A 14101-nucleotide genomic window follows, 5' to 3' on the forward strand; every position below is an offset into this window, starting at 1 on the left:
GTTAGTTGTCGAATGTGTGTTTAGGTGGAAATATTCTTTAATACTAATATTAAGTTTTGTGACCGTGTCTGGGTCATTGAGCAAAGTGTTATCAAGTTTCCAGATGTAAGGTGTAGTAGCTGTATTTTGCCAAGATATTTTCAGTTTTACCGCCGAATGGTCTGAACACGATGTGGGGGAAATGTTGCATCTATGGACCAGTGACAATGCTGCCTGGTTGGAGAAGATATAGTCTAAACGGCTGTGTGTTTTGTTGGGGTGTGAGAAAAAGGTGTAATCTCGGGTTTCTTGGTGGATGAAATGCCAGGTGTCGTGTAATGTAAGGTTCTTCAATCCTGTCCACAGAGCATTTGTGTTTTTTTTTGGAAATTGCTACGTTGGATTAGAGCTATCTTTGGCTGGTTGTAGAGGGATGTTAAAATCTCCCGGAACAAATGTAGGCCCTTTCATTATATCTACAACTCTATTGAACATGCGTTTAAAGAAGGGGGCTTGGTTGGTGTTTGGGGCATAGATATTGATCAGTGTGATAGGTCTACCGTAAAGCAGGCCTACCAGCCCCAGAAATCTACCTTCTGAGTCCTTAGTGGTTTGAATGTGTGTGAAAGGGAGTGATTTATGTAGGTGGATGCTAACCCCGCCTTTCTTAGAGGTGTTGGAGCAGTGATAATGGGAACTAAATATTTTACCAAAATATTTGGGTTCCCTATTTCTTCTAAAGTGAGTCTCTTGCAGGAATAGAATATCAACCTGTCTTCTCGCTAGGTCTAAGAGTGCTTTGGATCGTTTGTGGGGCGAATTCAGTCCTTTGGCGTTTTGTGTCAGAAGGGTTAATTTATGAGTCGTCTCGTCCGTAGTCATAGGTGTCATGATGTATTTGCTGTTGTATTCTGTCTATTTGTGTTGGTGTAGTAGTGTTATACCATATGTGGAATGGTAGTGTTTGCGTGAGTGGGTGGTGTTATATGAAATCTTAGCATAACATTTACCTAAAAAAAATATAATCACAAATTACAGATGATATGTTAGCTTTTGCGTTGAATGTCACATATGTGCACTCACCTGTACCCTATATCCCTAAGACACACATATATACTCACCAGTGCTAACATTTTCACATATGTTCCGCTCTGCTGCATCTGTAATATTACTTAACAACTGATCTTCTGTTTGTTCCAAATGACATGAAATCACAGCATAATTTTCAACTGAAATAAAAAACAAAACAAAAGAATTACTACTTACAGTTTCTATGGTCTCTTTTTTAAAAAAAAGAAGATTAATATTAAATTTGACAAATTGTGTGATTTAAGGTAAATAAACCTGAGTCTACACCACAAGCAGTCACATCCGGAAAAAACATTCTCCTATACCGGACATGAAAAAAACACAGCACAAGTATTCTAACTAGGGGTTGACCGATTATTGGAGCGGCCAATTATTAGGGCCGATATAAAGAATTTCTGAAATAATCGGTCACAAACTAATATTACGGATATTGCCGATATGGAGCAAGCTATGTGTACTTCAGGGAAATTATGTAGTTTTAAGTGACACAAATCATCTATGTTTGTTAATGGCCTGCCTTTGGTGGGTATGGTAGTTGGTAGCTAAACTCCCAGGAACACCTGGGCTTGGATTCTGTTATCAGATGTAATGATGCACTACATCTTGTTTTTGCAGCCTGATAGCACATATAAGCTGGACGTAGCATAGCATCTAGTAATAAATAGCAGTGATAACCAAGTCCAAGCCCAGGTGTTCCTGGGATCTCAGTTACCAACTACCATAGCCCCAATGGCAAGCCTGTAAATGGACTTGCATAAACAAACATATATAATTTGTGAAATGGAAAATGTGATCTTTAAGTGGCACTTAAAATTACATACAGTAGTTTCCCTGAAGTACACAGAGCTAAATTACTTTTGATTTGCTCATAGGGGTCAGCAATACAATCAATCTGCTTGTTAATTGTGGTAATAAATAGATCATTTATTGCATTCTGATACATTTTACACTTTTGCAAAACATTTCACTAAAGCTGCTATATTTAACGAGTTTTAATTTAAATAGTTTATTTTCCCCTTTGAAGGGCATAGAAAAAAACATTCAAAAAAATTATAGTTCAGGCAATCCTTGAGTAGAAAGCTATGCAGTATAGGAGACTAGAATCAATATTCTCTAGCAGTGGATAACAATGCTCTGACCATTAGGTGGCGCTGTTACACACGTATAAAACTGCCCATAAGTGACAAAATAAAGAAACTTATAGTCCACTCCTCCGTACCAGGGAAGGTATTTGCAATCCAGTAAATTTATGAGCATATTAAAAATTAAAGCAAATAAATAAATCTAGCACTGATATTCCAGCATGTCCTTTCTTTCCCTGTTTAGTGGTAGTACACACACATATACATATATATATATATATATATATATATATATATATATATATTTACTTTACTTTTAACCCTTATCTGTAAAGTATACCAAGTGAGTGGGTTTTTAGTGAAGTGGCAGCAATATATGAAGAAAAAAACTGAAGCTTAACAGAAGAACATGCTGAAATGTTATGCTTTCTGCACTATAATGTTGTTCTACTTAACTGGAAGTATTGAAGAAATTGTGTAGTGTCTAGCTTTGCAGTAGTGGCCCTGAAAAAATGATATTGGTCTATCCCTAATTCGAACAGCCTATATACCACACATGGGGACAATATAGCACTAGTATTCCAACAACCCCTATACCAAACCCGAAGACAATACAGCCTTAGTATTCCAACAGCCCCTATACCAGACACGAGGACGATACAGCACTAGTATTCTAAAAGCCCCTGTACATGACATGAAGACAATAAAGTACTAATATTCCAACATACCCTATGCTTGACATGGGGACAAAACAGCCCTATTATTTAAACAGCCCCTATAACTGACATGGAAAAAATACAGGACAAGTATTCCAACAGCCCTTATACCTGACATGGATAGAGTACAGCACTAGTATTCTAACAGCACTTATACCTAACATGGCCACAATACAGCACTAGAATTCCAACAACCCCTATACCGGACATGAGGACAATATAGCACTAGTATTCCAAAAGTCAGAGACTATCAGCTTTTATTGCTCTGTGACACTCAATATATGATTGAGGTTACATAATGTACAGTATTTACAAACAAAAGCCAGGCAATACCTCATAAGCAGAAGACATAACACACATGTTCACTTACCTTCATTGCTGCTTCCAGCCGGCACGTTACACTCATATCTTCTGTTTTAACATCTACGTCAGTATTAACCTTTTAACGCCGTTATGCCGTTCTATTCCGTCATATTTACACTGGGCTTTAAAGCCGTTATGACGGAATAGAACGTCATATCAAACGGCTGTCCTGAAGCCTTCTGCGCTTCAAGGACTTGATCGCGGTCTGGAGGGCGTTCCTAGGGTTGTAGGGACGCCCCCCAGATGCGATCCAATAATTGAAATCTCGCGATCGTATGCACGATCGCGTAGTTTCAATTTGTCTACATCGGAACAGGTGTTCCGATGTAGACACTTTAACCCTGTCACGAAAGGGTTAATATCAGATAAAATTTAATGTTTAGATTTTATTTTCACTTCAAAAGCAACTAATGCTTATTTTATATATAAATATATATATATAAATATATATATCTTGGGACATTTTGATATGGGTCAATACCATAAAAAAAAAATTTTTTACGGCTGCAACAACTAATCGGTAAGTTTGATCATAAAAATAGTTGTCAACAAATCTCATTATCAATTAGGTGGTCAGCGATTAGTTGGTCAGTTGCACAGCACCAGCTGCTTCAATCCAATGAACTCCTGCACATGGTATTGTGCAAACATTTTTATTTATTGATTTATTTTTCTATCTGATTAATCGGATGATTAATGTCCGATTAATCGGATAGAAAAAAAGATTAAAAAAATAAATAAAATCATTTTTTTTTTTGCACAATCTTAGTTGCAGTAGATCATCAGATTAAACTAATCGCTTACCACCTAATGATGAGATTTGTTGACAACTATTTTTATGATCAAACTTACCAATTAGTTGTTGCAGCCCTAATATTTTTATTCGATTTAAGAACTTGAATGTTACATTAAGGGCCAGATTACCAGTGGAGCACAAACATGCAAGCAATAATGGGTTTATTGCTGGTTTTTACGCTCGTCGGCTTACTGCTGGTATTAGAACTTGAAAGTAAATGTTATCGCTTGAGCGCAATTGTGATTTACACTAGTATAATTACCGCAACCTCAGTGCTCTGGTTAAATTTACACTCTTTTATGATTCAGATAGAGAGCATGCAGTTTTAAGACACTTTTCAATTTACTTCCATTATCAGATTTTGCACAGTTTTTTTATATGCACATTTTCTGGGGAACAAGATCCTACTGAGCATGTGCACAAGCTCTCAGGGTATAAATATTCTAGTCTGTGATTGGCTGATGTCTGTCACATGATTTAGGGGGCCGGAAAATGAGAGAGAATTTTTTTTTTCAGAAACAAAATAATCTACTGCTTATTTGAAATTCAGAGGTGTGAAATCATTGGGTTTTTTTTTTGTTTTATTTCTTTTATTGAGGTTTTAGAAACAGTAACAAAGCAGATGAAATTTGACATGACTCAGACAATACAAAGATTAGTACAATTTTCATAACATAAAAATGACGTGTGCTCTTAACTACATACAAGTGGTAGTTAGGCAAATGTAAATAAAACCTCTCTTTTTGTGGTTATATAACCCTCCTAGTATATTTAAAGGCCACTCTTGGACCTGTGTGCCGCAGAATTTTTTTTAATGAAGGCAAGTTAGCTTGGTCTATAGCCACTTTTGGACTTGGTATTGTGGAAAAACTAAATGTAATATACTTAGGGAATGTGACATCGATATCTATAGAAAAACTTAAAACAATTTAATGGGTATTTATGTCAGTACAGGAATTACCATTATTAGTTCCTCCTATTTCTCAAAGGGTCACTTGTGGGCCCAATTCTATGTGAAATACACTTAGAGGAATCTTAAGATATATACGGCCACTTCTGGGCCTTGAAATAACATCATACTGAATAGTATGTTAATGAGGGAACCATATGTGCTAGTTACAGAGTAGCAATTAGGAAGTGCAGATGGTTATAGTATCAAGTACTCAAGTAGGAACTGGCAAAACATTTACAAAACTTGAAATATACTTAAAGGTACAGTATAGGAGCTAGAAGCAAATGTTAACAGGTATCTTGTTAAGGGAACCATCAATGCTGAAAATTTAGTTTAATGAGATAATGTAGAAGTTAGTCCGCATTTTTTTTTTTTTTTAAAGCAACCTAAGTGTTGCAGACACCCAGCTAGGTCTTAAAAAATGACTACTAGTATAGACCTTCTAAAGTAAATATCTCCCCTGAGCCCAGGATTATAGATGAAATTGTTAAAAGACTAGAGGGTAGAGTGATGTCAGTACAAAATATATTCTAACACACTATCACTTGTTTACTGTTGTTAACGTTGGTGGTATTTTATAAAACATTGAGATGTACTATCCCCACTGCAGACAGCCCATCATCAGTATAGAATAGATTAAAACAACCAACCAACATTAGAGAGACTATTACCCTTAAGGCAGTTAATAAAGGACTCAATCCATATAAAGAAATTATAGTGACTGTATATATACTCTAGGAGAATGATTGAACTACATCAAACCTCACGTTAGTATTACACTATAAGAATATAAGAATTGTGATAAAAAATATAATTAAAATAAAGTTGGGGGTAGAGGTTATGAAGATAGCTTTACAACCCACAAGTTATTGTGGAATTTTTATAAAATTATAGAGCTTTAAACATACCACGTAATCATCATTATGCTTACCTACAGGCAAAACACTATGTGACTGAATTGCTAAATAAGAAACTGCCGACAAATGACAGTAGGCTCAATCAATATATACAAGCAGGGACACAAATCAATTTGGGTAGCCTATAAACTACTGACAATGCTAATACTCTGCAACACATCAGTGAGAAATGGTCACACATCCTAGATGCAGGACATACCACCCACATTAATACAGCAAAGTACAGTTAAAACACGGAAAGCTACCCTATCAGCAAGTATCAGGGAATCGCACACCAAGATTCTTGAAGTAGCATACATAACTCCTAAAATACATAAAACTTGGGAACCCAACTATGAAGGGAAATGCCCAAAATGCTCATATCCAAAGGCTGATCTACTACACATGCTCTGGTCCTGCCCCAGTCTGTACAAATTCTGCGGCATGTTGACAAGTTGGGTGAACTCCACAATTAGCAAGAAACTAGGGCGATAATATTCTTAGATATTCACGACCTGCCGGCTAGAAGCTCCCCGTTTGTCTATAACGTCATACTCCAGGCACGAAATACCATACTACAACACTGGCTGAATAAAAGAGCACCAACACTTGCCCAACTCAAACACAAAACACACCAGCAGCTTTTGTATGAACAGGTTGATACGCTCTGAGACCTCCAAGGTAGAACGGCACGCTTCATGGAAAAATGGGGGCCCTATATACTTACTCTCAACACTGCCCAACAGGCACAGATAATTTACCTGATAAGAAACACAGATTATATCCTAAACGCCCAATTGAGGGGCGAATGGAAGCTGGAGCCTGACAGACAACCCAAATAGACAAAGGGGATCATAACAGATTGACAATTGCGGTATAAAGGCACCCTGGGTATTAAACTAGTATAGATGAACCCGGTCTATGTGGACCTAACCACATTGTTATTCCCATATTGTAACCACATATCTAAGAACTAGAGCTACAACAAGCAGGGGGGGAGAGGACCCCCCGACTGCTAGGCCAAGGATCTGAGGAGATCATTTTATTTTGTTCTGTTTGTAATAAAAAATTGAAAATTGAAGACGTACATACGTAGTCCCAAATTGTGGACATATTCAAAGACTAGAAAAAAACTGAGATTGTCAAACATTGTTAACAACTGCATTGTATCCAATATTGTATTTTCATGCACTTTCTTGACATCTGCTTGATGGTTAATATGTATGATATGCTCTTCATATAAATGAAGTATTTTAAAAAAAAAATATAGACCTTTGGGCGTTTGTGAATATATATAAAAAATTGGATAAAGACCCCTCCCCCCAATATAGCCTAGAACTTAATCCTTTTGTACTCAAGGTAAGGGAGGATGGTATCCTCACGACTGAGGAGGCTAATTTTATTCTCATCTCATGCCCTTCTGTGCCTTTGTTTTATCACTTACCGAAGGTGCACAAGGACAGGTTGAACCCACCCGGGAGACCTATTGTCTCCGGGGTGGGTTCTCTAACTAGTAATTTGTCATGTTACCTGGATTGGTTTTTACAACCCACCGTTAAGTTAACCAAATCCTATTTGAAGGATACTACTGAAACGATAAAATTATTTGAAGGTTTAGAGTGGGATGGAGATCTCCTATGGATATCCTGTGATGTCACTTTGTTGTACACGAATATCCCACATGTACAGGGAGTCAAGGCCCTTGAGGAATTTTTTGATAAATTTAGTGATTTACCATCTATACAAGTTCAATTTCTAGCCAAGGGGATTTAATTCATTTTGTTCCACAATTTCTTCTCTTTTGAAAATAAATTTTATCAGCAAACGCAAGGGACGGCAATGGGTTGTTTATAGATCATACCACAAATAAAACGTCAGTAAAAAAACTATAGAAAAAATACAGATAGTAATGGTTTTTTGGGGGCGGAGCTTCAGGCTGCTCCAAACAAAGGAACGTTAACTGGGATAAGGAACGATCAAATATACATTGGACGGTACCAGAGCTCCCTATGCCGGATTGGGACTCGTCACTTCTTTTCCCTAATTGGGATCCAGGCTGGTTTTTTATTTTAATCTTGTAAGTGTGATATTTGCAGCGTGTACAATAAAGGTTTGAAACGTCTACCTTGATGTGGGGCTGCGCTCTTTTCTTTTGTTTTTTGCTACAGGATTCTTGCATAAGAGAGTGTTCAGTGACACACCTCTGAAAGCAGCTGCATCCCACGTATCAAGGACTTTGGAGAGAACCCTGGACTTTTAATCAACAGTTGTACCTGGATTGGGACTTCTCAAAATTTCAAGAAATCTTTACCTTAAAATGGTATAAGTATTGTGTATAAATGAATTGTGGTAATTTTTAAATAACTTTATAATATCTTAATACCATTTTATTAATTGTTCAATTTTATAGACATATATTTTATATATAATTTTTATTTTTTCACGTATGCTGCAATTATAAATTGCTATTTAGACATAAAATTAATATTTACAATCCTCTTAGTTGCGCTGTTAATACTTTGTGTGGGTTTTAATCATTATATATGTTATGTGTATTAGAAGATAGCCCAATGAGACGACTTGGTTGTAAGAATTGCGATATAGAATATAATTAAAATAAAGTTGGGGTAGAGGTTATGAAGATAGCTTTACAACCCACAAGTTATTGTGGAATTTTTATAAAATTATAGACCTTTGGGTGTTTGTGAATAAAATGTAATTAATCATTATATATGTTATTTGCATTAGAAGATAGTCCAAGGAGACTTGGTTGTATACAACAATAGCACTGGGCAGGTTTGCTGAATCGTTTGTGAAGCTATATTAAGCAGTTACCAGTATGTCTATATGGTAGCATATATGTCAATATATAATGGTATCCTGAGTCATCTATTCAGCTTTAAAATCTAGTATACACTCAAACATCATGCGGGAATCTTATAGCATATGATTACAGCCTAACGTTAAACATGAATTAAGTAGCCAACAGAAATATAAACTGTATAACGATGATATGCAATGAGGGGTAGATAGAAGCATGTGATAGCCCTTAACTGAGTTTCAGACAAAATGTCCTCATGTATATGATTTACCCACATTAGAAAGGATATCTCTGAGAAGGAGGCACATATCGTTATAGTTTCTAACAAGCTCAGTAGAACTGCTCAGGTGCTCCGAAGTCCTGGTTTTGTAGCTCGCTTATCCTATTCCGCATGGCTCAGCAGGAGGGATTCTGACTAGGAGATGGAGCTTTGGGTAAGGAAAATATTCTCTCCAGGGTCTGCAAATTCGTAGTTTCTGGGGTTCTAGTTGGCTCTGGTTACTGCGAGTTAAGGAGCATAATTCCTGTTTCCGGCAAGCCTGAAGGCTCGCGCAGAAACAGAGGCATCAGTGTCTGTATGGGGCATCATAAATCGGCCCCTATGTATTTACTGTAAATATTTAACATTCCAATGTTCTGCACATAGCAGAATGTGTTCTAAGTATTTCTACATAGATATTCTTTTATATATCTATACCTATATACAATCATCTGTATATAGGTATAGATATATTATTGTACCAAAAAACACATCAGATATAGTTAGAAAATAAATGAATAAATTGAACATATTCTTCTATGTGAAGAACATTGGAATGTGAAATATTCATATTTAATTGTCGGGTTAGCGCCCAAGAGAATATGCGATCGAGTTTGATCGAGAGTGTGGTGTTAGTTTACTTTTTTTTTAATGAAATATTTTTATTACGTTTTCAAAAAAAAACAAACAGTTACATTTGACCAGAAAAGGACAATCTGACACAGTTGAGGTGTATAAGGAATAGCATAGGTGATATCATTAGAATAAAGTTTACATTACAATTTCACTTTATGGATAGTGCAAACAATAAAGCTGGTGTAGTCAAGTGAGAACAAAAACTGGAATAAAAACCAGAAACATAACATTTTCATTGTACAGATATAAATCAATTCTCTCGTGAGGGGGAAAAGAAGGGGGAGGCAAAAGAGGGAAATGATTAGAAGGTAGGGGGGTCTATTAAATCTCCTATTGCATGACTGGTTAACAGTAAGTTTGTGTAATGGGGTGCGCTCCAGAGTAACTGGTCTTTCGCTCTATTTCTCGAGTATTATCTATGATCTGTGTGGCTAACGTGGCTTCGCTTGTGGGGGGGGGAAGAAGGGTCCTAAAGTAATAATAAAGTCCTGTTTACCCAAATAAGTGTAGTATATTTCCTCTAATGACAGTACTTGGTCGATCGTTTGTAACCATTGAGAGTGTGTGGGGACTTGCGCTTTTTTTCCTAAAGTCTTGGGATTAGCCGCTTAGTGATAATCGGCATGTATTGGAGAAATTTTTGGCGGTATTGCCATGCAATATTTGGCGTATCGTTAAGGAGTATCATTTTAGAGGTTATGGTTAGATTAGTCCCTATTGTGTCATTAATGCTTTTGGTAATGTCACTCCAATAGGTTTGGATCAAAGGGCAGGACCACCAAATGTGAGACAATGTACCTCTTGAGCCAAATAAAGACACACTTTTTTACTGAATCTGTGATATTGTCTTTTCATATTGGGAAGGAGCCGGTAACCTGCAATATATAGTGGTGTATTGCCTGATATTTCAGCACCACTATTTTGCACCTAGAGTTATACAACCGAGGAAGGAAAGGAAGACACCAACGACTGATACAAGTTTGCACTTACCTGAACCAGCGCCTCCAGCTAGCACACCTCTTTTCCTGTAGTGTCACCAGCAAAGTGGAGACGTTTTTGAATATATGTTGTGCAGTCTTTGTGGTGTTAAGTTTGTTGTTAATTTCTACAATGGTTTGGGAGATAGATGATTTTTTAACTTTTGTGAATATCTTACTCCATTGTTCTTCAGTTAGTGTGTTGCTCAATTCTCTCTGCCATTTCAGTATATAGGACGGTCTGTGTTCAGGTAATGAGCTTTTAAGCAATTTATGAAGAAAAAAAAAAAACATAACGAGTAATAGTAGGGTTTGTGCAGAGTGTCTTGAAAGGGGTAAGTGATCTCTCAAAATTAGATCTATCTGGGCAGGAGTAAATGGCATGTCGTACCTGGAAGTAAGGATACCAGTTCTAAAAGGGAGGGCCTATGAGTTTTGAAATATCTGCTTTTGTGCGGATCTGCACGTTTGACATGAGTAGGTGTACTGGTATGTTTGTTGCTTTACTGTGAAGTCTGGAAACTTGAGAAAATTTGAGTTGGCCAAATGTTTGATTGTCTATCAAAGTGGTTAGAGGGGAGACCTGAGTAGATATACGTGGGGTGGGGGTGAGTACACTATCCCAAACTTTCAATGTGCTAGCTATGTAGTAGTTTGAGTAAATGTCCTTGGGTCTATGTTTTGCAGGAGTGTAGTAGAGTTCTCCTATGTTTTCTCTATCATCATAGATTCTAAATGGGTCCAGGGTTCTGTAGGTGGGGAGTGGTTCCAGGCTAAGTGCGTAGCTCTATAATAGTGGAGTAAGTTGGGGACTCCCAATACTCCATGTTCCTTATCTAGATACAGGGTCTCTTGATATTCTCGCTTTACGGCAAGACCAGATAAAGGACTCTAACATTCTCTGCTGAGTGAGTAGATAATGTTTAGGTAAGTCGAGGGGGAGGTTTTGAAAGATAAAAAGGTATTTGGGCAGAATGGTCATTTTAGTAGTGTGAACCCATCCTATCCATGAGAGGTGTAAATTTTTGTACCAAGCATCTAAGAGTTTTTGAGTATCTTTTTGAATTGGGATGTAGTTGAGATTGTATAGTTCGGGTATATGTGGTGATATGAGTATTCCTAGATTACAGGAAAATTATTATTCTTAACATGGGATAGAGTTTGTAATATGCGTATTGTGTTATCTTTGGCTTCTCTACCTGGGATGAAATCGACCTGGTCGGTGTGAATGAGATCCGGCAAGACTTTGTTTAGTCTTTGTGCTCGAATTTTGGCATACAATTTCACGTCTATGTTAATATGTGATATCAGTTGGTAGTTGGAGAGTTTCTCAGGGGGCTTCCCTGGTTTCGGGCTGACCAAGATTGTAGCTTCTAGTATTGGTTGTGAAAAAACGGTGCTTTGATCTAACTTTTGGTACATCTTTAGTAGGGCAGGGATGATAAGATGATTAAAAAGGTGGTAACATTTCAGCGTGAAAGCGTTCGGTCCTGGGGCTTTACCTGTAGGTAATGTTTTGATAGTAATGAACACCTCCTGTAGGGATATAGGTGCGTCTGAGCATTGTTCTTGGGTTAAAGTCGGGAGCTGTATTTGTGAAAGGTAGGATTGTATTAGATTCTTTTTGTCTGGTTGACTTGTGGGATGTAGGTTGTACAGGGATATATAATATTCAGCGAATCGGGTCACAATGTCCGTGCTATGGGAAAAGGTATTATCATTTGTTCCTATTTGCCTAATGAATGTTTGTATTGGCGTTTCTTTAAGGATCTGGCCATTAGGCAACCAGCTTTGTTGTTTTCAGCAAATTTTTTTTTTACCTTTTGCCCACAGGTGTGCATTTTTTACTAAATGCTTGTTTAGCTCCTCTCTAGCCAGTTGTAGGACTGCTAAGCACGAGATTGGATGGCGTTTGAGTGCTGCTTCTGACTTGAGGAGGTGAGGTTAGAGGTGAGTGTAGTGGAATATGCTGATCTGAGTTTGCAGAGTCTGTGCGTGTACTGCATAGGTTCTCCTCTTATGTAACATTTGTAAGCTTCCCAGTTATTCATAGGTAATGTGATGTCCAAATCATTTAGGGTGAAGAACTCTTATGTACTTCCAGAGATCTTCGTGATTAGTAGGGGGTCAGTGAGAACATAATCATTAAGTTTCCAATGATGGTTACTGATTGGTTTGGGTGTCCATGTGAAGAAATTGAGCACCATGGTATGGTTTGACTATGGGGTATGTGATATGCATGAGTCAATCAGTAAAGTTAAGGTGGTATGGTCACATAAGAGGTAATCTAAACGGGTGTAGGAGTGTTGTGGATTAGAGAAGGTGTAATCTCTAGTTTCTGGGTGTCACTAACCAAGCCCCCAGACTAAAAAGAAAAGGTCTGGGAGGCATTCTGCTAGAAAGGGCTGTGTGGGGATTTGAACCTGTGACTCTGCGTTTACTACTCTGTTTGCTTGTATGTTGAGCCACAGCCAGTTGTAGCAGTTTAGGAGTTTCAAGTGTAATAGCATGCAACTTAAAAGATCTGTGAAATGAGTACTGGTCTTACTTGTAATTACACCTGTGCAAAACACAGGTGCTCTCAATTTTGGATTTACTCAGAACCAATCTTGTACAAAACCTCACTATTTAAGGCTGGCTGTTAGGCTGCATATTGTCTTGACATTGTTTGTGTTTTGTCACAAGCCAGAACCTGTTTCCTGTACTTCAGTACATATCTGGAGGAAGACTTCACCTTTGCACCTGTTTACAAGGTTGTTTCCTGCACTTCAGTTATTACCAGGAGAAAGACTTTCCTTTTGAATCTGCATCTGTGCTTACTTTTTTGTTCCTTTCCACTCCTGGCGTATGAGGACATAACAAACCTGAATAGTATATATTAAAAATACCCTGCAAGTATTTGCTTAATCAAAGTATTTTGCTATTTAAATAAATCTGATATCTTTTCAATCTATATGGCTTCTACTAATCTTCATTTAAAAACGACTGTTCCAGACAATGAGGCTCTCACAAAATAACCCGCAAGAAAAAAATGCCCAAGTTATTAAAACTTTAAAGTCCTATAAAGCTCCAGGACCAGATGGTTATACTGCCATTTTCTACAAACAACTTGGCTCCTTAATAACTCCCTTACTTACCAAAGTGTTTTCTCTCGCCAGACAGTCTGGAGCTCTCCCCCCTGAGTTCCTCGGGGCAACTATAGTAGCAATACCGAAGCCCAGTAAGGACCCCAATATATGCGCACATTTTTGGCCCATTTCTTTAATTAACGTGGACACTCTTCGCTAAGATCTTAGCTACCCACCTAAACCATATTCTTCCTTCTTTGATTAACTGGGACCAGGTGGGATTTACCCCGGGCAGAAAAGGTCCGGACAATACCAGGCACATTCTGAATATCTTCTTTGAAGCCAAACGTGAAAAAATACCCTATGCTACCTTAGCCCTCAATGCTGAAAAGGCATTTGACAGGGTTAATTGGCTTTACTTATTCGAAGTCCTTAAAAAAATTTGGATTTCCTTCTCACTATTACAC

The 14101-nt window shown here is 37.5% G+C and overlaps 1 protein-coding gene across 1 annotated transcript in view; it reads right to left on the reverse strand.

Moving 5' to 3' along the window:
• Positions 1-1030: 1030 nt before the first annotated feature.
• Positions 1031-14101, reverse strand: part of LOC128656982 (gastrula zinc finger protein XlCGF66.1-like) — a 40887-nt gene continuing 27816 nt past the window's right edge. The window contains exon 7 of the mRNA XM_053711192.1: positions 1031-1208. Within this exon, the coding sequence (XP_053567167.1) occupies positions 1078-1208 (131 nt within the window). The 3' untranslated portion in view covers positions 1031-1077. The remainder of the gene's footprint in view (positions 1209-14101) is intronic.

Source organism: Bombina bombina, chromosome 4, assembly GCF_027579735.1.
Source record: "Bombina bombina isolate aBomBom1 chromosome 4, aBomBom1.pri, whole genome shotgun sequence".
NCBI classification, from domain to species: domain Eukaryota; kingdom Metazoa; phylum Chordata; class Amphibia; order Anura; family Bombinatoridae; genus Bombina; species Bombina bombina.